Below are 24,846 nucleotides of genomic sequence, written 5' to 3' on the forward strand. Positions count from 1 at the left end.
TTCGAAAGCTCCAATTTACGACATGAAATTAACACGGCTACCCACTAAGATTATAGTTCATAATAATAATAATTTTCTTAAAGTTAGTGGAAGATGCAAACTTCTGTCCCTGTGCAGGTTCTCAGTGCTTGCTAATCATCACATGTTTCTATATGTGGCATGTAGAGACAGCAGAATTTAAATTTGAATAACATCTTGAAGTGTTTCAGGCAATCAGATCTTTTCCTAAAGTGTCTTATCTTGGATGTGTTTTTAAATGGATAATTTACGGGTGCCTTTCTACAGTAAATGGATAATCCACATTCATATATAATCCACTCAAGACACATGAAATGACCGGGTGTAAAGAGGGGCCACAGTATACTGTACAGTAGGCCTCTGGTGCTTAAATCAGCCAAACAGACATTGGCTGCTTTAAGTCCAGTTATCTTGTTAGCTTGAATAGTGTGTGTGTGTGTGTGTGTGTGTGTGTGTGTGTGTGTGTGTGTGTGTGTGTGTAGACAGTGGACAAAAGAAGGCAAACAGGCGTTTTCATTTTTTTCCCTCAAAAGTCGTGAGACCAGTGGAGTGGGACGGACGTCAGCTGCGAGTGTCATGACAGGTGCCTGGAGTCTAACCAAAGGCTGATGCGTGTTTCTGTGTGTGTGTGTGTGTGTGTGTGTGTGTGTGCGTGTGTGCGTGCGTATGTGCGTGTGTATGTGTGTATATTCTGGACAGTATGTGTTGTCAAAAGTATGACAGCTCCCTGTTGAAATATGACAAAAAGAAAGTAATGAGACCTTATGTTTCTGCACAAATTGTCTCAGCATCAATATGGTGAGGTGTGTGTGCATGTGTGTGTGTGTGTGTGTGTGAGACAGAGTATGTGTACTTGTGCTTGAAAATGACACATCTAGAGGAGAAGAATAAGAGAGAAATAGAGAGAGAAGAACTGGAGATTTTATTAACTGCATGTTTTTCTTGAGAACTTGATTGATTGATTTTTTTAAAGTCTCGCTAGAAAGAGGATTAGCAGTTTTGACTCCATAAACTCCATATCTGTCTGTTTATTTCCTGAGAGAAGTGTGATATTCATCATCAAATAACTCTCATACTGTACACTACTGAGATACAGGCATTATGGACATACGGTATGTCAATAATTTTATGATGTAAATTTAAAGCTATAGAGTGTAGTTTTTATGATGTAGTCTCCCCCATGAGAAATTCTAAGTAATGACAACAACACTGTCAGCGCATCCACATGATACAGCCTTCCGTGATCGCGCACAACCCCCACCCCTCCTCCACGCAGTTGCTAGTAGATCAAGGAGGACACGGGGGATTAAAAAAATATGGACTCTTCATTAGAGGTTATTATGTTCACTCGAGTTTCTGCGAGGGAAAGTCACCGGACGACACAATCTTCTGAACATAGCCATAACTGAGAAATACAGAGAGAGTTTTGTGGAGCTGATAGTCTTAATTAGCTTTGTAGCAACTCATTTGGCAATGGCTTGAATGTAACAGACGTTCATTAATATCAAAAAGTTACGCACTAAAGCTTTAAGGTCAAAATGTATGAGAAAAATAACAAAAACAAAAACACTTCCTTGTTTTATTCTGTAAAATAATAATAGCTATCCGAACAATCTGCAACTAACCTTCAATCAGCTTCTTTCTATAAAGGCTGGGGTCCTGAACAAACGCAAACATTTGATGCCAAAGTTGGAACAGTTTTGGTTATTCCACATGACAAATTGATTTTTGTTTTTGTTTTTTTGTGCTTTTCCTTGAGGTTTGAAGTGGGCTAGGCCATGCTGTGAAATGGACTTTAAGGTGACCCCTTTCTGCACAGAGAGCTTGTCAGGTGTTGTGAGGTGCTAAGGTAATGGAAAATAACTTAATGCGACCTGACTTTCACTGGCAATGTTTTCACAATTTATCCCAAAAAAAACATATGGTGCTTTTATATTTGAGAGGAACTAAGGTTGTCTTCCTGAAATGACTCCAAAATACGCTAATTTACTCTTTGCCCCAAGTCGACTTCATAAGAAGAAGAAGAAGATTTATTTTCTTTCTTACACACAGGCCTGAAATACACACACAAGCTCAGGACCTATACATGCAGCAATGGAGAGATGTCAGAGATGAGTGCCCGAGCAGTTGGGGGTTTGGTGCATTGCTTAAGGAAACCTTGGCAGCAAAGAGGTGAACTGGCACCTCTCCAGCTACCAGTTCCCAACCCAACTCCCTATTGACTGAGCTACTCCCACCCCACATGAGGCTAAAATCAAAAAATGTCATTAGTTCTTTGTTCGTTTCTTGCTTTCTGACTTTTTCCCTTTAATTTGAAAGCTTCTTAAATGCTAAAACTGCCAAACAAAAAAGTTTTTAGGCTGACTCAGACAACTTTGACCTTGGGAACCAATTTTCTACAATGATGTGATTTCTACATCAGCAATTAACGGAAATCAATCCTGTGACCTTCCACTCACTCAAAACACCAGCCTTTACTTTTATCCCCTTTTCCCTTAATGTTCTAGTTGGCCAAAAAAAACTCTAAAGAAACCATTTCAAATCTTTACTGATTCATTGCTAGTAAGAAATGTTAGCTACAACCCTACTTACCACCTGGTGTTGTATTTGTTGCCAGATAGCATTAGCTTATTGAGCACTATATCAGGGACCTGCTGCAGCTCCTGAGGGCTTTCAGTAGGATAATTCTTGTGGAATGACAGCTCTTCGATTGGAAAGGTCACATTTGCAGGCCATGTTTAGGCCATTGATCAAATGCTTTTGGTGCTTTTAGATAATTGAGGGTAGGTGTAGTGTCATTATGCAAAAAGACACAACTAAAACAGGATGCTATTATTCAGTGCTGGCAGTAAGGATGCAGTAAACTGTGGAGCTCTCCTTCATGCTACAGAAACAGTAGCTGCAGTAAACAGCAACAGGTTTGTCTAGTACCTGAACACAGTCTACAAAGTTTATAACGGTCTTTGCTCAAAATGTAGCCTAGACTTGTAAATTACGCTTTGTATCATGTGCTCTTGTTAGGACTACAGAAGTATGACCAAATTAAAATTGGCAGCTGTGAACTGTGGTGCATTTTCATGCTAATTTAGGCTTCGGACAAGGATTTCCAAGTATGATTAGATTTAGTCAAATTGAATACTGCTCTGTCTATTGTCTATCAGAAAACAGACTGTAGGCCATCTCTAATTATGTTCATGCTAGGCAGCCAACTGCATATTAAAATTCTACTTGTTTTGAAAATATAAAGTGATATATAGTAATACCTTGAGTGGAAAGCTCGTTTGCAGAACCCACCTGGAAAAACCTCCTTCAAGGTACAATTACCTGTAGTGTGTGTGTGTAAGCTATCAAAGCGTGCATATGTGACTTTATTCTACCATTACGTGGGATCACTAATGTATTGAGATGAGTTCAAACAAAAATAGCAATTAGACTTTAGCAGATGCTATAAACCAATACTGCATTTGAAAACAAGTGTCAAGTGTTCCTAAGCATCAAGACTTAATGCAAGTAGAAAGTTGTGCTAAGAAGTTGGGTACCATGGTTCCTTGTCAGTGCTAAAATCACACGCCAAGTTAAAAACCATCCCCTCACCTGAAGCCAAACTTGTCCATGGCAATGGCAAAGTGCCTTGGCTGGTCGTAGCAGTGGTAGAGGTTGCGGTCGTCCATTGGAATCAGGTCCACGTCGCTAAAGATGAAGCAGTCATACTCTGCGTCCTTCAAAGCCTCCGTGTAGCCAACATTCAACAACTTGGCACGATTGAAGGTGTCCTCACCCAACTGCAAGAAAACACAACAAGAAGGATAAGTATTTCATTGTTTTTATATAGATGAGGAGGGCAGATAATGTACCTCATCAGCACATGTCATCTGCTTGAAAGGCTCTGTGTGAATAAAGTTTAATAGCTTGGAACGTGTTGTCGTCTAAATCACAAATTCAGAATGTGCGACATCAGTAACATGTTCAGTGAACTAGAGAACGGATACGTAACTCTCTTTCTATAACGAACAACGTGCCTTCAATCTGCCACTGCCAAGGTTAAATGTAGAATAATACAAGAGTTAAAGATGACATTGAAAGGACGTTGAAAGAGAAAGAGAATTAATACTGCCAATATATATAAAACGTTTTCATTATACTGTATGGAAACAACAACCGGATGCTTAAACACTGTTACCATAAACAAAGAGAATATGTGTCAGACCAAGCCAAATGACCCCAATAAAAGATCTGTTACCTGAAACAGTGAAACACTTCTTCTGAGACTGTTTTTAGTACACCTTTTCCAGACAAATTCCAGTATTTTTCAATATTTTTTTGTAATATCTGTTTACCTCTATTGAGGTATCTATAAATAGATTCATGCTATATATGAAAGAATAAATCATAAATGTGTGCGTTTTGCTGTGACGAACAGGCGATTTGATAGCTAGTTTGGTTAGTTGGTTTGCACTGTAAGTAGATCCTCACGCAACTGGCAAAAACAGCTAATTCATTGTGTGTTTATGCATGTTTTGGCTCAGATACAAGCATCTGAAATGATGTATATGCATTTAATTTGAAAATACTTTGCCGGAGGTGTGTTTCCCCAAATTTCTATAACAAATCGCAAAGTTGGCATGACCTGTAGTTAGAATGGCCAGAATTATTAAAGGACCCAGGTTGAAATATACCAGAATTTTCAGCCAAACACGTCGTCAGTTCAGTTTCAGAGCATCATTGAACATTAGTGTTTAGTGTCTGCAGTGCCGGTCTGTATTATCTCTAACGGTATTGTGAACGGTTTGCGCTGCTGCAGTGAAACACATCTGTTTTTCAGTCTCTGCATCATTGCCCAGGTTCAACACTTTGGCTAAGATAAATGCATTCTTGCCAAGCAGCACAGCTGTGTAAGATAGTCAAGGTTAATATATATGGCCGGTATTAAGTCAATAATGTACAATCTATTTTATATATCTTTCTGCAGAGGCCTTGTGCTGGGTGAAAAGTTAACAAGCAAAAAAAGTGTATCCAGTAGTTGATGAGTACTTGCAATAGAAAAAATGTTAAGTGTAGACATGAAGGTCTGAACATCTGATTGTGAACATTTGTCAAATTGCTCTTTATTTTAGGACCTTTTGTGGTACTGTTTGAAGAATTTGATGAAGATTTGATGGTGTCTTGTAAGCAATTGGTGGCTTTTTTACAGTAACAATAGTGAGCTACAAAGAAATCTGCTGTATTTACATTGAAAAATGTAGATTTTCACGCAAATCTGACTCGTGTAGTTCCGTTAAGTCCTTATGCAAAATCCTGAAGACGTGAGCCCCACATGACAAGATTACATGTTTATGTAGATGTGACTGGGTCCCAGTGCAAAGCTTCATTTCTCATAAAAAAGACCCAGTTTGATGAATGTCTCAGTATGGAGCAGAACAATGAACAACTGTTACTAATTTTCTGCAGTCACATATTCCTTGGCCATTAAGGAAAACCACCAACTTTTAACAGCACAGAGAATCTCCGAGATGATTAATGCATGTGCTGCCTGTCTTTACTTCTGTTCAGGATACAGTTTTTATTGGGAGGTACACTTGTTTCCACACTGGTGCATTATCTGTTCGGACCAACCGTGAATTGTGAAAAAATACAATGCGTAATCCCCCTGGTAAACCCACTAATACCTGAGATTTGAGAGCATAATCCCCTGTACAGGTAACAAAAAAAGATCTATTGTCACAAATCCACTGAGGCTCCATAATATCAGCTAATGTGGTCCTGTCTGTTTTTGAACAACAGTCTGTTCAGTAGGTAGAAATCATATAAATCATATGTGGTAGTAGAGCAAAATATGGCCAATGTCTGACCAGAAACTAAGGGCAGCAACATCAGCAGCTGATATATTTTAGAACATTTCAGTGGTTCTTGGGATCTAGGACAAAATATGTCCTGCAAATAGACAGGCGAGTTTGGTGAAAATCAAAAAATAAACCTAATCAGTATATTACACTATATTATTTTAAATTATATCTCAAATATTTCAGATTTTATATGATTAAATGTCTGTTTTAACAATGTTTTTATGATGCCCATGTTTTTTATATATAAAAGTGAAAAGTTTTAAAACATTTTCACTAGATTGTCTACTGTATATCTCTCTGCAGATGAACAAAAACCAAGCTTTCTTTTTGTGCTACTATAACCTCATTAAGCATTATTGCGGTCATTGTATATTATTTTAATAAGACGTCAGTGTTTCAACCTCCCAGTGTCACGGCTTTATGTCTTATGGCTCTAAATCTTCCCTTATAAGCAATATCATATGACTTGCAGGATGTGAGGTAAACTGAGGCAATGGGATTGATGATTAAAGTCGTTTACAGGCTTGTAAGCGTGTGTGTGGGTATACTTATTTTTAGCTGCATTTTGTTAATTTGTCGGGTTTTATTTTATTTAACTATTTGAACTGAATATTGATAAATAAAACATTTGAAAGTTGTTGTATTTCAAATTTTAATATACAAAATGCAACACTTGTTATCTCCCAATATAAACTGGCAAGAAGCCATATACAGTAGAAGAGGATTGTGCAGTCTTTTATTTATTTATTTACAAGGGGCAGTGCACATTTCCACCTCAATGTAAATGAGCCACAGTTAGCTAATAAGCTAATTTTTTTTTATTTTATTTTCATTTTGTCCTGGGCAGGTTATTATGAATTATTGGTCTAATGTTATCAATACAAGGCTTCAGCAGGCACTACAGTACAACACAATACCATACTATAAAATACATAAATACATTACAAAAATAGCAGATATGTATGTAAAGGCAGTACCAGAGATGAGGTAGTATGATTACTCATGATTGCATGTTTGGATGCTTTAAGCCATCTCTTAAGCTTATGTTTAAAGGTTAGGTAGTTAGTGAGCTCTCTTAATTCAATTGGAAGACTATTCCAGTATAGTGGGTGGCTCTGACTGAGAAGACTGTTTGCCCAAACCTGCTATGTCTGTATTGTACAACACAGTCCCCTCTGGTAGTTGCTCTTATTGCCCTGCCTACCTCTGTGTTCAAACCAGTTTATTTCCCACTACTCTATTGTTGAGTTTTTTTTTTCAGTATTGGTTGTATTATTTTGTTGACGCAGTGTTTTCTGTGGACTCTGCATTTTCCCCTGCTGCCGGCTGCATTTTTCAGTTTCTTTAGCCTGTTGTTTTCAGTCCATTTTTTCTCACCCAAAATGCACTAGACAAAAACTGCACAATTTGCCTACAGTGGCTCACAGGGGACAGTAAAACTGTTCATGTGTGAAATTTGACAAATCAACAAATTACATGTTGACAGGGTATTCCAATTTAGCAGACACCGATTTTTGGCTCCATATTTGCAATTTCACTGCCATCTTTTAACTTTCAAGGACATTTCTGCTCGTTTTTGATCATGCTGGACCCATAATGCAGTGTGCATTTGCATGTGAGCATGTGGTCTCAATTGTGCTCTACATTTTTGTTTGCTGTGAACTGCAAACCAAACTGCGGTTCTGAAAACATTGTCAGTTGCTTGACATTGATTTATCTACTGATATCTCATATCCATCTTTGGATCTGTATATACCCGGACCAAAGATTGAGTTACCCAAGTGTGATCTTATTGGGTTGAAGTATAACAGCAGCCCACAGCACAACCACATTTTTTTCATTAACGTTTCAGCTTGAATTTCTCACTTGTACCCTTAAACCTGTAATTTATTTGTTTTGGCCACTTGGGGGAAATGCAATAAGTACACTGACATACTATCAACATATATACTTATTTTGATATTGTAAAAGTGCAAGCAAACTTACCTATTTACACATTCAGCAGTTACATAACAACATTATCATCCATTTGGAGTTGTGCTTCAGGTCACTTGAGAAAGTCAAATATCCACTGTTCTTTTTAACTCAGATTTGGACTCTACCACCGTAACTCCTGAGGGAAATACAATTAGCTGCTAAATGCTCCACTGTGTTCACCAGCTTGTCGCTAACAGTAACTGTACAGTGGAATTATGCAAGCTTTTTGGCTGAGTTAGGGTTAGGGTTAGCTGCCTGTTTCGGTTGAAAATGATGCTGATTAGAGCTGTGAGAATGAAAAAAAACAGTTTGTTGCCATATTAAAATAATGAGATGAAACATGCTAAAATACTCTGTAGGACTGAGACAAACCGCAGCCCTAGCGACACCTTTCAGCTGACAACTAAGTGCAGGCAGCAGCTGGGAAAACAGACTTCTGACTGGAAAGCTGCTGGGGTGAATCACTGGCTACCTGGGAAAATGTAGGTTGGGTAATTGAATGGAAAACACTCATCATCTGCCATCAAGGTGTCCAGTTACTTCACCGCAGCCGCTCAGTGACTGACAGCAGGAAACTGTGACTGTAACGCTCCCCTGTTGTTGTTGTTGTTGGCAGCTCCCTGTAATGTGTTCAACAGTGTGTGTGAGGCAGGACACTGCTAAGAGAAATGTGTGTTTAGTCGATCCTGATGGGAAAGATTTCAACAATCCTCCAAAAGTTGCAGTGATGAGGTTTGGACCATCTGCAGCTGGTTATCAACTTCAGCGAAATCGTCAATTAACCATCTCAACAAACACAAAGATAAAACTGACTTTAAAAAACAACTGCCATGATATTTTCAGAGTTCTTCTAAAATATTCACGACACATATCTCAGCTCTCTTGAAGGCTCAATGTGCAATTGAAATTTTTTTTCAAAAGTGTTAGAAATCCCCCTGCACACATTCCTATCAAATGTGATGGAAAGTGTAAGTCACGTGGGCTTTACAGAAATTTCAAAGCAAAGCAAAGGCTTGTAAATTCTGGTTATAGTTTCTTGAAAACCTGTTGCTGACTCAGAGAAATAGAGGCATACATCTGAAACATCACCTTCCAACATTCTCACTGCTTTTTAAACGAAGCAGGGGATCGCAATAGAAAGTTATTATGAAATTAGAATTTCGAAAAACTGACAGCTACTCTTGCAAAGAGCTAAGTCAACGAGAACTGGACTTGCTAGATATACCATGTGCCATTTTTATGAAACGCACTACAAAAGAGTAATGTTTTAAAGAAACATACATAATACTGAATAGTTACAAAGTAGTTCTCATCTATTTGCCCAGTTAGAATGAGCAAGGGGGCTCTGTGGAAGGTAACATTGACTATGCACATAATATTCCGTGTTTTGCCCTATTTCCAAAAAAGACAATATTATACCAAGCTGTGGCTTAGTCGGAATATTCTCATATTCCCGTTTACACGTAGCCGTGCAAAATAAAATAATTTCAGTTTTCCAGCGGTGGCGGACTTGTTTGACTGTACGAACACAGCGTTCCTCTTTCATTTCTTCAACCAGCTTCTTGAAAATGGCGGCGTAGCGATGTTTGTGCATATCCAAAAACCTGTTGATATCCAAGTCTTTCATAATGTTTAAAAGTAGCTGTGTTTCTCCTTCTTATCGGGCCTCCAGCCTGGCAAACTGTTGGCTGATTGGTTTGTGTACAGCAACCATAGCAACGCACAGAGCTGACCATAAGCCGTAAACAGGCAAGAGGCTGTAAACTGGACGTAAACTGCGGTAAAAACCCAAATTGAGACGCGTATACTGAATGCACTGAATACATGTCCACAGAATGCCTTTAAAACCTGAATAATACCGGAATATCCCGCATCTTAATCGGAAAATGCTATATTCGGAAAAAGGCCTTATTCGGAATATCCAACCGGAATATGCTGTTTCTATGACCTGTATCAAATTCTGAATATTGGTGTGCATGTAAACATACTCATTGATTCTCAAACTCACCCACACTAAAACCACTTTAGCTTTGCTGTTTAGGAGCCACTACTGGAGCTGTTTCCACTCTTACTCAGCATTAAAACTGTCATTTATCATGCCCTCGTTGACCTCTCCTTGTTGCTGCCCCTCTGGGATTTCCCACTGCCATTGTAAGTGGTATTTTATTTAAAAGTTCAAGTGAAGTTTGTAAAGTCGAAGCTTCAGGAGACAAAAAGCCTTGTCTCATCAATAACAATAAGTGAATGATTGATTGAAGCGGCACATCTTTGTGCATAATTTTGATTTTTTTTTTATCTGCACTCTGAAGCATGATAACTTATATACCTGTAAGTAAACTAATAACACTGAGAATGTATATTTATTTAATAAACTAACTTAGCTGGAAAATGAATTTTCTGGTAAAGAGAATAAGAATGTGAAAGCAAGATGGTGTAGCAATATGGTGACACTGTATGTATAAGTAAGCACAGAATGTCCTGAACGAGCCAGTCTGTCCTACTAACAATGTTTGTTGTGATAGCAATACACTTAGATCCACTTAATTCATTTACATTATTCTCAAGTATCAGTACCACATTTTAAATCCCTTGCACCCCATTCTGACTGTAACCTGCTCTGCAAGTGGTCACAGGCATTTTTTGTAGTTTTAGTGTAACACATTATTACACAACAAGAGAAAGTGAAGAATGAGATCGTAAATGACTGCTGGGACATGGTGCTTTTTACTTTGTAAAACATGGTTATACCACAACCGTTATTGCAACCATTGCTGGATTTCAGAAGTTGATACTGATACAAAAAACATAATCTGATAAGGATATAGTGGGGAGCGAACAATGTAATGCCGTTACTCTTTCTTAAAGCATTTTTGGGCATTTTATGCAAACTGGACCCAGCAGTTGACAAAACAATCTCACGTCAAGGTCCAGTAGCTGTTCTGGAGCATTTAGTCATATTTACAATTCCACGATATCTGGGCAAACTCCATGTGCTGATAAGGACCATGTGATATGATCAAAAAGGTCCAGAACAACCACTTAATGGACTTTGATGTAAAACTGTTTTGTTAACTTTAAAACTGGCTTTAATTCAAACTCTTCGCATCCAAACTCAAATCAATACAGAGTTAAAGTATGATGTCAACTTAAGAGGTGGGACAATTAGCTTAAAAGGCCTTGAACAACACAAAAACAAAGAAAGAAATAATAAAAAAAAAACATTTGCTGTATCCAATCACATTTTTCATTCTTGCCTCTTCTATTCAATCCATGACTTCTCCTCTACTCCCAAAGTAAAAGGTACATCTTCCTCCTCTCTACACTTCCTGTTCATGTCATCACTTACTTTTATTTTCTCTCCTCTCATGCTTCTTGCTCTTTCTGTCTCTGGCAGTGCTTCCCTGGTGTGTCTTCAGTAATCTGGTCAGTGTCAGTCTCCCTCTTTCTCTATGTGCCCTCTGAAAACCAATTAACCCTATCAGCCATATCTGAGTATCACCAGATAAATCCATCGTTGCTCCCTCTGTGAGTGTGTGTGATGAACATATAACTTTCTCCTGGTCACCGTACACTCACTCACACACACACACACACACACACACACACACACACACACACACACACACACACACACACACACACACACACACTGTTGTACTGTTGCCATGGAGATGGATTAAGGCCCAGCCATTGCTCTGCCTGAATGATTGTCACCAGACAGCGAGCCAGTGTTTGTATTTCAATGGAATGTGTGTATGACACATTTTGAGTGTCAATGTGTGTGTATGTGTATGCAACAGGGTTTATCAGTCTCCTGCAGATAGACGGAGGTGGGGCCTCTCATCCTATCATTTGGCCTGGTCAGTCAGTACAGGGAAAGAAAGACCACAGGAGAGGTAGAGAGAGAGATTTCACCTTATCTCACTTAATGGAGATTGAGTTGAATGAATGTGAGTGTGTGCGTGGCTTCCTCTGTGTGCGTATGAGCATATGTGTTGGGAGGAAAGAAGCTGACCTCCACCAAACAGCAATTGTCCAATCATAGCTCAGCAATCGTAGCTAGCCACAGCAGTCTGTCAACCATGTTTAAGCAGTGCATTAGGCTGTAGTAAAAGCGATACTCTGTGTTTAAAGTGTGTGGAGGGTGGTGTCTTTTTTCTTACAAAGCAAAAACACTTCCAAGGCCAAGGAGCACATTATTAACAATAGTAGTTAACAGTTTGTGGGGTTACAGATTACATAACAAAAGCCCTTCACGACAAACACCTACTGTGTAGTATTTCAACACTGTGTGGAAGATGATCCTGGATGCTAAGATTTTAGGCTAACGTTAGCAGCTCTGTCTGCTCTAATTTGACCGTAGCTTATGAACTTGGAATCTGTGTGTAACAGTTTACGTGTCCTAAATGTATAAAAGCACAAAACATTTGCCATTATATCCTGACCGATACAGTCTCCATGTCTGGGATTAATAATGGCCTCTTTATTTTATTATTAATAAATAAAGGTACTGTTGGTGTGCTATGCACGTGACAGAGCATGAGAGCAAAAGCGAGAGTTGGCAGCCCTGCAGTAGCTTAATTAGCTAGCTAGCTGTAGCTGATACAAACTGCTAGCAACAGTTTTCATTTCAGATGGCAAAATTGACGTTCGCTGGATAAAAATGAGGAGCTGCAAATGTCTACTTCGCGCCTGACCCATCGTTTAAAAAATGACTACGAACTTTGAGTGGTAAATCTGCCACCGTTTTCCTTGTAAACTGCATATGTGCCATGCAAAAACGGACAACTTGACAGAATGGCAACAGCAAACAGTCATAAAAAACACATGAGAGAGAAAAGGCGAAAGAGAGCTATTGTGTTCATTAGACCCTGTATGAACATTTGTGACTAAATGCACTCGCCATGCGTTCTTAATAAATGTGATGATCCCTTCATTCCCCCGCCACCTGGGAAACAGGAGGCTCATCAAAGCTTGATTAGATACTGCAGTCAACCGTGCACACACAAACACACACCAGGCTATGTATATCTAATTCATAACCTTACAGTCTTCAATCATATTCGCAGCAGCATGTTTCCTGCTTTATGAGAGCTTGGCACAGAACACAAAGAGTGAGGAGGCAAGAGTGTGACAGAGTTGGCAGGAGGCCAGAATAACTAATTTGCTGTAATGACTTTCTGGCAGTCTGGACACAGAGGAGCTCCCAAATAAAGCGAAAGGCCGGGCCACGACGGGCAATTCAATTACTATTCCGCCTCAGTTTACCCGATAGACGCAGATCAGGGCAACAGCAACAACACAACAGCCAGTTATGATATGCTACTCTGCTAAGCTAGAACAACGAAGCAAGTCATTTCCTATGAGTAAATAAGTACAGGACAGCACTCCCAATAACTGTACAGTAACTTTTGTTTTATTGCCGGGATCTGGGCCGAGATGTCCTTATGGAAATAAAAAGTGAAACTGCAGTACAGTGAGTTGTTGTGTCGAGGGTTCAGAGCTGTTGAATAAAAAATGTTGAAAAAGAACATATTGTATTGTAGGCTACTGCTTTTTTATGTGCAAAGGGTTGAGACAAATCACAATAATTAAGCCCTCTACATATACTCCATACGATATATACAGTACATCATATGTAATAGTTTTATTCCTAATTAAAGGGTATAATGATTTGAAAGGTTCACTTTAAAATCCCAGCATACAATATGATTTACTGTGAATAACTAATTATAATTCTAATTCTGACTACTCAAACCAGGAGAAAATATTGAATGCATTTGATTCCAATTATAAAAGTCCCATTAATGCAAAGTGTGAACAACTCAACACCATTTCTTACTAAAAGGTAAGTGGTGATCTTTTATATTTTTTCTCTTATTGTTAACAAATTGATCCTACTAAGAAGTATTGTCTATGTAGCAAATTCCTTTGCGCTGTAGATCTGCGCCCATAAAAAAAACTAAAGCAGCAGAGACACAGGCTGTAAACGATACAGGGAGAATACAGTGTGGTGTCGAGACCACAGAGTGACAAACCAGAGTACAGTTAGCTACCGCCCTGACATGAGGACATCAGTCAGAGAGAGAGAGAGAAAAGAGAAACAAGTGACTACCATTGAACCGGATATATCAACATGACAGCATAAGCCACAGAGGAAGTGGGTCAGAAACCAAGACAGACAGACAGAAAAGACTGAAGGACAGAAATAAAGGGAGACGGAGAGAGAAAGAAAAAGATGATGATGATAATGACAGAGTAGCTGCCAAGAGAAATGACAGCAAAGGTCAGAGCTGCCCTGTAGGAGTTGGTCGGCATGTGTCACTCAGAGAAAAAGCCGACTCACACACACTTAACTTTCTCCTGGTCACCGTACACACACACACACACACACACACACACACACACACACACACACACACACACACACACACACTTTGTACATAGGAGCTGCCACCTAACATGCCAGAGAATGTGAAGGGCAGAGAATCAAACCCACCTGACATTTTGATAAATATGGGGCCAGATGGTTGCTGTGGCTTGTTGCGTTGATCTGCTGTGCCAGACCTGCTCTCACAGACATATGGGGCTCTGGTTGTGACAAAAACAACTGTGATGCTGTAAAAACCAGAAGAGGGGCACTCTCCAGAGGCAGAGGAGTCTCTCTCTCTCTCTCTCTCTCTCTCTTTTAGCATGCCTCATCACATCTAACCTCTTCAGCATTAAGGGCACTAAATACACACAAACTCTACCACTCCCAGCTGGAAACTATATTCCTGCAAAACACCTTTGTTGCAGTGTTAGACATCAGGTTCTGAGCAGCAAAGACTATTCTCTAACATTAAGGGCCCTATTTTAACGATCTAAGCGGAAAAAAGGGTCTGTGCGCCAGGCGAATGGTTCAAAAGGGTTGTACTTGGTGTCTTAATTAATCATAGGTGTGTTTTGGGCATAACATGCAATAAACCAATCAGAGTGTCATCTCCCATTCCCTTTAAAAGCTAGGCGCGTTTGTACCTTGGCGCATTGCTATTATGATGGCAGGTTTGCTAAGCAGGAAGGAGAGATTTTCAGCAGAAGAAACTGATCTGCCTGTGCATGAAGTGAAAGCGTGCGAGCAGATCATATCATAATACTATTTCACATTGTAATATTTTTATTTTGAATCTTTTGCATGTTTGTGTGCTGCTGCAAATCCCTGTGTGTGTAACAAGCATAGTGTGCATGCACTGTGCACCAGCCTAGGAGCATTTTACTAATGCGCTGTTAAAATAAAAATGAAATGCTGCGTTATTGACTTTAGACCAGGTTTTTGTTAGTCAATGGCGCGATCACTTCCCGCTGCCTCAAGATAGCAATATGCCAAGAATTCACCTGAACACACCTCCCTGTAAGACCAGCACGCCCATGGGTGCAAAGATGGGCGCAGGTGCATTTGCTATTTAAACGACGTGGGTGCTGGACGGGAAATTGACAACAGCGTCGGTCTTAAACTAGCAAAGACACTTGCTGCAAGATAGGGCCCTAAGTTTACAATGGTGGATAAAAAGTCCAGATTAAAATACAAAAATGCATCCACAATGAAAACATTAAACATCCACAAAGGGAATGCCGTTAAGTTGTATTTATTACAAGCAAGCTTGAATTCAAAATACTGAAAGCAATTTTGGATGGCAGCTTTCAAATACGGAAGGACTAGATAGCAGAACCTAGAAAAGTAACAAAACTGGGGCCAATGTAATGAAATATCCTTACAGGTTTTTGAAAGTAGTCAGAATCTTTGGAGTATTTTGCACAAGTACTCCATTTTATTACTATTTGAACTCCCACCTCTCCAAGTAGGTTTTTATCCACCTGTTTTTATGCCTACTTTTAATCTTGAATCTACTTTTAAGTGGCCTGACGGAAAGATGTTTTGAAGCTGCGGTACCAGCATCTTCCCCTGTAGACAAAGCATTCATGTAGAGCTGCAAATATTTTCTTTATTGATTATTATGTCGCTCATTTGTCTGATTAATGGTTTAGTCATTAAGATGTCAGAAAACAGTAAAAAATTACAAGTTTCCAGAGCCCAAGGTGACAGCAACAAATTGTTTATTTTCTTTTACCAATAATCCAAAACCCAAAAATGTTCAATACAGAATAATATAAAACAGAGAAAAGCAGCAAATTGTAACATTGTGAAGCTGGAAGCAGCTAATGTTTGGCCTTTTTGCTTAACAAATTACTCAAATGGTCTATCGATTGTCAAAATTGTTCGCCTGAACAAATAACCAATGATGAAGACCCACTGCAGTCACACAAATCATGCGACAAAGCCTCCGTTACTTCTCGCTGTCTGCGTTTCTTCACTCGCAAATAAGCAACCTATGATGTTCTTCAACAGTTTATGTGACTTTGTGTCAAGCAGCACTTTGTTTTTGTTTGCATTTGTAATCTGAAGGGACATAAGAGGGATCCCAGAAACTACAATATCCTCTCCTCCTCACACATGTATCCAGAGAAGGTAAAGACTTAACTTCCTGTCCCCCCCACTGCATCGCTTTTTTGTTTTAGTTTTCCGACATATTACTGTGCAGCCTCTAGGTGACTTTTACCGGTCAGTCCTGTGTCACCTAACTTCCACATTAGTTTCCAAAGTTATCTGTTCCCGTCCCTCAGAAAAGGAAAAGGGGCAAACTTTGTGTTTGTTTATGCTACATTTATATAATGCTGCCATTCACGTATCATGCTTACACTCCAAATAAAATAAAATGAGCAGCGGTATCAGGGAATTATGTAACCTGCTTCAAGGCACCTTGGCACCAGGCACCTTGATGTACATCAACCTGCCGCTATATCACCTTAGTGGTTGATAAAAATATGGGGTACGTGTGTGAGGCTAATTCATTCATTTAAAAACACCAAATGCCATCTTACTGTAAGATACGATTTTTCCCGAGGGAAATTGCTGTGCAGCAGTTGCAATAGAAAGTGGGAAAAGTGCAAATATAAAAGTCAAGATAACAAATACAATAAGATGCAAATCCAACAGTGTACAATATGGATCATAAAAATATATACAGGTTAACGGTAGGGATCAGTCTAGGTGGGTTGCATATACATATGTATGTACAGTATCAGATCTGAAGTTTAGGTAAGTGTAAGAGTACATGGTTAATACAGAATGTTCATGATTATATCCATAGGTGGGGAAACAGCAATGAAATGCCATGATGTACCTAAAACATGCAACACGAAGACTTCACGCCTCGTTTCTATCCTGCTGAGGACTTCATTTTCCTTCTCCTCGTTATGCAAGGTAAGACACACACAGGAACAAACACACAAAGGCTGAGTTACACGCTGCATGTCCCTCAAACCTACAGCTCGATACCGTCAGATGACTCACCCTTCTCCATTTCCCATCAGGACCAATATGGGAGACCATCTGCCTCTCTCCTAAAAATGACAAAGCCTGCTCCAATTCCCCCATCACTTTGAGATATTGCTCGGCCTGTGTGGGTGTCAGTGTGTTTGAGTCTGAGCTCAAGCAAATGGAGACTGAGTTATTCTCCGATCTCGCTGGTAGAATCCGGAAACACTCCTCTGTTAGTGTATGGACTAAGAGACAGAAATAAGAAAAGCTGATAATAATACCATGATTCTTTTCCTGACTTTTTTTTTCTGGAAGTGAAAGCAAATGTAGCATGGAAAGACTGTTTGTTAAAAGATACACAGAGTTTGTTTTAGCAACCAGGAGCATCCCAAATCACAGAATTTCCCCCCAGAGACACAACTCCAAATGGATGCTAATGTTGCTCTGTGTCTGCTGGATGTTAAATAAGCAACTGTTTGCTAACATGTTTGCCATATCAACTTTACAAGGTGAAAACATGTCAGTTTTGTGTGTCTGTTAGCTAGTTAGCTAGTTATTTTCTCTTTCCATGTGGGGGCAGCAGAAAAGGCTGAAAACACAACATTAACATAGTATCACCTTATGAATTTGATATGGCAAACATGTTAGCAAACAGTTGCCTAACAAATCCAGCAAACACGGAGTAACATTAGCATCCATTTGGAGTCCTGTTTCTGTCCACCTGATGAATGTAAGTCCAATGTTCACTCTCCATTTAGCTCAGGTTTGGTCTTCACCCACTCCTGAGGGAAATATCTGACTCTTTAGCTGCTAAGCGCTCAACTACTTTCACTCGCTAACTTGGTTAACTTTGCCCGACGCTAACTTTGTATTTGTGCAGTTTGGTGTTGGAAAAGTCACATGAATGAACATTATTAGGATTTTATTTTGCTAAAACCTTGCTGCTGCTGGACATGTAGATAAATCAGTGAGACGAAAACAGTAAAGTTGTGGACCATAAAATCAAAACAACAAGCAAAATGCTCATGGGAACTGCAAAACTGGTTCTGTGGCTTTGTGACTACGAGCGACTTTTACATTTTTCATTATCATTTAATTGTTGATACTGTGTAAACTAAATGATTTATCAGTACTGCTCTAAGATAAGTTGAGGACCGAAAATGGGCCATGTGGACTGCATCTCAATGGATCCCAACATGACATTTGTAATTATGTTTTTTATTTATTGATTAAACTAGTCATAGAGGGAGGCCACATTTCTTGAGCCCGAGCCTCTGAAGAAAGACTACGTTTCTCATCTGACTTCAGACAAAATGTTTACCTTGGGGGCTTCTCCCCACATGCATCTCAAACTTCTGTTATGATCTTTACAAAGACACATAACGGAAACCCATCCAGTGAGAGTAACTCCTGTGAAGAGTTCAGAGGAACCGACATTAGAAATTTAGTCTCGCCCCGAGACTCGAGCTTTGGAGTGCTTTGGTCGTCATCCTTTGGGATTCAGTCCCATGAAAATTTACTGTTCCTGTTGTCAGAGAGGAGGGTGATCCAACAGTGAGATATAACACATCCCATTGAGAATCACTACTGTGAAGAAACCCTGTCACATAAACAACAAAGACAGATGATCTACTGGCAGAGAGACAGTAGGTGAAAATCATATTGCCTCAAGGCAATGTGCATTACCCATATTACTCCTCATCTTTTTTTCCAGTCCTTTCTTTTCCTTTGCTTCTTTGTGTCTTTCCTTCCTTCTTTGATTTTCTTTTTCCTTGTTTCATTTCTTACATACTTCTGTTGATCTTTTTTTCCTCCCATATTTCCTTTATCCCTTAATTCCTTCTTTATTGCCCTTTTCTTTCCTTGCTTCCTGTCTTTCAGTCTGTCTTCCCTTCTTTCTTTCTCTGCTTCCATCTTTCTTTCCTTTTTTTCCTTCCCTCCTTCCTTGTTTCTTTCTTTCTTTCTTTCCTTCCGCTTCTGCCCTTCCTTTCTTTCTTCTTTTTTAAGTCTACTGTTCCTAATTTTGGGCTAACGGTGTTGTCCTGGGTCAAGAGCTAAAATGTTTCACGCCACAAAATCTTTAATGATGGGGATGCTTCAGCAGACAATTACATTTTGTCCCCTGCTTCATTAGTTACACAGCACATATTTGCATTTTCATTAACGCTATTGTATCTTTCTGCATTCAATCTTAAAAAGAGTAAAACTGTTGCCATTACTGGCTGCTTCAAAGCTAATGTTTGACAGTCAACCTAAGACATCTTTCTAAAACAATCCATTTTTTTCACACTTAAAGCTAGTGCAAATTGTAGTAATTGTAGACAATTAAATTAAGCCTATGTCGGCTGTTCTTGCCATCAGGAAGTTGTAAGGAGGATCTAATCACAGCCGATAGCTGTCCAAGGAGGATTTATTAATTAGTATGTTGCTGTGGAAGGAGAGAAGCATGGAGAGCCTGGGAGTTGTCAATGTTTTTTGGTAACATGGCTGCAATGTAATGCTGGTATAAATACTAATCAACTCTAATCTAATCTAATACTGTATGTCTGTTTTCCTTTCTTTCTTTCTCTCTCCTTTCTTCTTTTTTTACTTTACAGTGATTGGAAAACCATTTACTTTGCGTCATTGGATGCAGATAAGCTCCTCATGGGTGAAGAAACATAAATCAGACTTTTAGAACAAACGTGCAGTGGATGTACTCTGAAGAGATGGGCAGTATGATCTATTGGGATGTTAAAGCTGCTCCACATTATTCATAGCCATGTATAGCTGGGGTCAACAACATGGCTGCTCTGGGAATGAGAGGTCTAAAAGCGCAGTATCAGTCAAGATCAATTTTATAGCCCTCAGCTTTATCTCTTCTAAGTGAATTATGTGCCATATGTTAACTTGATGGCTACGTGGGGCCAAAAGGGTCATAAACGTCATGGATCTGTAAGGATCTGCAAGCTGGAGAACACTGCTTAGTTGAAAATAGCTTATGATATGGAGCATGCATGATGGGTTACAAAGTTTTACGCTAACTACGCTAACTCTTGAGGATACAAGCAAACTAAGTAGTTTTTGTAGAATCTTTGTGATGTGTTTGTTCCTAATCACAAGCCACAACCTTTGGCTCATAACTGGATGGAAGCATGTTGTTCTGTCATCCAATAAAGTAATACGACCGCGGTTTGCCCTTGCCATGGCCGAGCACAGAGCTGAGTGATAGGTGACAGAGTGGAGATACGTTTTCAGACTGAGCACTACGAGGGGGATAGAGCCCCATGGGGCACGTAAGTCCAGAATGCGGCCAGTCAGCTTACTGCACAGCAGGAAATGTGTGTGTTTGTGGTTGGATGTGTAAGTGTGTATCAGGGGTAAGGATGCAGTGAAAAGAAGAAGAAGAAGAGAAGAGGGGTTCCATCATCATAGAGTACAAGTAACAACATACCATAAAGCACAACAGCAACACTCCCAGAAAAAGAAAACAGCCAAATAAACAGGACGCTGGTCCAGTTAATAATGTTTGCATTTAAACTTAAGATGCTACCTGTAGGATTGTCTCATAAATAATGCTGTGAATGAGGTTGTGACATAACTCGGCTAAAAGCTTCATCAAACAACTTCAGAGGCTGGTTTCTAAAAGACATTATTATTTGTTTAAAAAAACACATAAAAAGCTCCTCTTCCTTGTAAGTCATTACACAAATCAAAAAAAGAACTTGACAGGTTAATGTTTGGTTAAAAAAATTGGCCATTGGGAAAAAGTGATTAGTCTTTAGTGCATATCTGAATACAAAAGGCATTTATAAAGCAGTTTAAGTTTTAGATCAAAACTACTAATCTGTGACTCAAACAGTACATGCTAAATGTATTGTTATCTGGATCCCTTGGGTGAATGGAAATCTATCAGTATAGGCCCTGGTCATTTTGATATTTTAGCAAAGCAGTTTTTTATCAACATATGGACCTTTTTGACAGCAGACATTTTGACTGGTCATAGTAGGAAAAGCACAGCTGAAATTGATAACCTTAACGATGGCTCAATTCCATCAAGTGTCCCAGTAAGCTATTTCAGTGAGTCAGCATGCACAACACCAGGACCTCTCCTAAGTGGAATGCAGCCATCATTAATGGTTTGGAATACACCTGTCTTTTCCTACTATGACATGTCAACATGTCTGCCGTGAAAAAGGTATATAAACAATGAAACAAAGAGTTCATAATACATTCACATACTGTACATTCATAATCATTTCCCCCTGTGCCTCTTTATTTTCTATACCTTGACAAATATGAAATCTCTATTTATGCAACTTGAAAGTCTAAACACAGTGATACGAACACGTGTTGTAACTCAATATGTCTCCGGTGATATTAACAGGTTTCTTTTTAATTCATTTTCTTCTGCAAAACTGAGCAGACATTACAACTCACAAATGACTAGGAGAATATTTTCTGATGCACATTGCAAGCTGGCAACATGTAATCAAGGCAGCCCCTCGTAATATGCAATATAACATGGCAATAACACGTCATTTATGCATCATTCTTAAACCTACTGTACATTGGTTTCTGTCAGCAACACGAATATTTATACTAATTGTATCATAATCCTCTCACTTTCTCAACATCTTGTATATACACATACATACACATACATACACATTTACTTGCACTCAGCTCCCTTTAAAGTACTTTAATGCACTTATTAAGTATGCAGCCTTGCACTTCTTATGTCAAAACACCCACTACAGTCTAAACTCAAGACTTGCTTAGCAGTGCAACAGATTTTCCACTTTTCACACGCTAAAAGAAATCTGACTTTTTTCTTTCCAATACATATATAATCAGCTCATATAATTTGCCAATTTAGAGAGCAGTGATTTAATGATGTGGATGATGATAATCAACTTTTATGATTGGCAGGTGATCAAACGAGTAAAGATGAGAGAGAGAATGAATGACTCCACATGAAATGCAAATAACCACTATGTTAATTTAATCGGTAGGTTCATAAGATCATTTAGCCCTAGTGATCACAGAATATTGATCCCATTTTCTTAAATATGTTTCCACGAAGGCAGATGTTCAAGGATGAAAGCAGGAAGAGGACAGCAACTCTTCAAAAGACATCTTGATGGTTGAAAGACATTACTACTATCAAACAGGACTAAAACATACCCAACTCAGACCTGACAATGAGTTGGGTATGTGCAATGAGAATGTGCATACCTCACGCATACTTCAGACCAGAAGTTTCAATCAAAGGCAGTTTTATAAACTTAATTTTAAATTATTTATGGGCGATACATTTCATCACATTTTATTTACATTTGAGTCATCATTTCCCCATGGAAATGATCTTTTCATTTTATCCTGAAGTGTGAAGCACTTTGTAAAGTTTAAATATGAGCTCTATTAAATAATCATTGAGCATCTAGGCATACGTGCGGCTTTATAAATGGAAAGCGCATGCATTTTTCTGTCAGTGTGCTACCCAGATAATATGTCAAAACTATATCTTACTTGACAAGTCTTAAGTTTCAAAACCATGGGTTTTGAAGGTAAACACACACAGTTCATGGAATATACATAGGAAAAAAATGCTCGTCAGTTTCATTTAGTCCAGCACTGAAGCTCTGAGGCTTGATTACAAAGTCTATAATGACAGACTCATAATTTATGCCTAATATGCATCAGACACAATGTAATGTTCTGACAGAAAGGCACCCGCAGGAGCTATACAGCACAATAACAAATGCTATTATAACAATCAGCGCCTTCTTGGAATGTCTGGAGACTAACTACTATTATGAAAAGCTGTGATGGAAGATTAACCAAAAATAAGATAACAATAAAGGATAACAAAATAAATTCAAACTGCATGAAGTCTCTTCATGTGAAAGGTCTGCAATATTGCTCCTCATTTAATTTTCTTCTTGCGTTAGATGAAAAAATATCAAGTGAGAACGAATACATTTGATCTGAAAAGTTCAATCAACGCTTCTCTGCCACTGTCTCAACAAAAAGTAATTATTGCAGGCCTATTGTCTTGGTCTGCAATGGGTGCAGGTGTTCGTCTCATTGTGTCCACCCCCCCATAGATGGAATGGGGCAGAGGAAAGTAATCCAGCATGTTGGCAGCAGCATACTGTAGGTTGGTGTGTAAGCTTCACCTTCGCTCATGGAAAGATAATCAACCCACTGGAGTGTTTACTCTCAAGTATGTCCGCTGAACCATAAAGCACTTGGTATAACCGCTCCATGCTGCACAGAGGCAGACATGGACGTATTTCCTCTGTCTTGGACTGATGTGCTGCTGCTCCAAAGGGAGTGCCCCCTTCTGATCTGATTTGTTTAAAGAGCGCTCGAAGACCTACTGTACTGTAATGTTTTGTATTTCAACAACGACTCATCATGAGATGATGGAATTGTTTTGGCTGGCGGTTATGTTTTTGCTGCTGAAACGCTCCTGGAGGATTGTTCAGTCAAGTGCCTCGGTTGGAGTTTGAGCTCCAGCTGTCAGCACCAGTTTACCGACCCAGTGATGTAGGCTGTGGTGAAAGAAAATGTAATCCATGCAGGGAAGAAGAGGAAGCTTAGCTGAAGGTCTGAAGGAAAGTAGGAGGGAAAGGATGAATAAAGGTGGTAGGGAATAGAGGATGGATACTGGACCGATATTTAGAAATGATGTTCGGGTCGGGCTCGGTCACATCAGCGCGATAAGGCATTTGTTGTAAAATAGTGCTGCGGCTCCTTTAAGAGAGCTCAGTGCATGTGTGTGTGTGTGTGTGTGTGTGTGTGCGTGCGTGTGTAGAAAGTGGGCAGAAGAGAGATAGAGAAAGAGGAGATGTGTAGATGTGACCGGAGCAGAGTTGGTGGAATAAGTTTAAGTTGTGTACACAGTGTGTGTGGTGTCCGAAATAAACCCCAGACTGAAAGCCAAGTTCATTCATTTGCTCACCAGAAACGGGATTCATTTTATAACGTTGGTCCAGGGTCGGAATTGAAGCAAGCAGGAAAGGTTAGCACGTTGATAATTTTAAATTAAACAGCTTATTAACGTGCGCTTGTTGCCCCGTGTGCGCTGATGTGCTCATCTGTTGACATTTCCGAATGCCTTCCTACAGTTGCTTAATAAAAGTGGGCTTTCCACACAAACAAACGTACATGTGTCATTAGTATGGGAAAAAAAAATGAGATTTTAACTGTCAGGCTTGGGTCGGGCTCGGACATAAATATCTTAATGCCTGTTGGGCTTGGGTCGGGTTCGGTTACTGCTCTGTCGGACGCGGGCCGGGCTCGGACAGAAAAATGCGGCCTGATTCACGCTCTAGTAAGGAACAAGAAATGAATAAATGAGGTAGGGCGCATTTAAAGAGCACAGATATAGTCTATATCCACGAAGTTCCACTTCCGGGATTGCTCCATTGCCGCCGGAAATTCCCCGTATGTCCTTCTTTTCGGCCGGATGTCCGTTACCTTCCACTTTCTTTGTCTTGGCATTTTAAACTCCGGTTGATTTATGAGGAATATGATTAACTGCTCTTCAGATCTCTGCAGGGTAAATCCAGACAGCTAGCTAGACTATCTGTCCAATCTGAGTTTTAAAAAACTTTTGAACGTACACGTTCCACCAAAACAAGTTCCTTCCTGAGGCTATTT

General features: G+C 39.4%; 1 protein-coding gene across 1 annotated transcript in view; it reads right to left on the minus strand.

Moving 5' to 3' along the window:
• b4galt2 (UDP-Gal:betaGlcNAc beta 1,4- galactosyltransferase, polypeptide 2) overlaps positions 1 to 24,846 on the minus strand; it is a 160,570-nt gene that overhangs the window by 24,700 nt on the left and 111,024 nt on the right. The window contains exon 5 of the mRNA XM_031294517.2: positions 3,613 to 3,800. Coding sequence (XP_031150377.1) covers positions 3,613 to 3,800 — 188 coding nt within the window. The remainder of the gene's footprint in view (positions 1 to 3,612; positions 3,801 to 24,846) is intronic.

This window comes from Sander lucioperca, chromosome 9, assembly GCF_008315115.2.
Source record: "Sander lucioperca isolate FBNREF2018 chromosome 9, SLUC_FBN_1.2, whole genome shotgun sequence".
NCBI lineage: Eukaryota > Metazoa > Chordata > Actinopteri > Perciformes > Percidae > Sander > Sander lucioperca.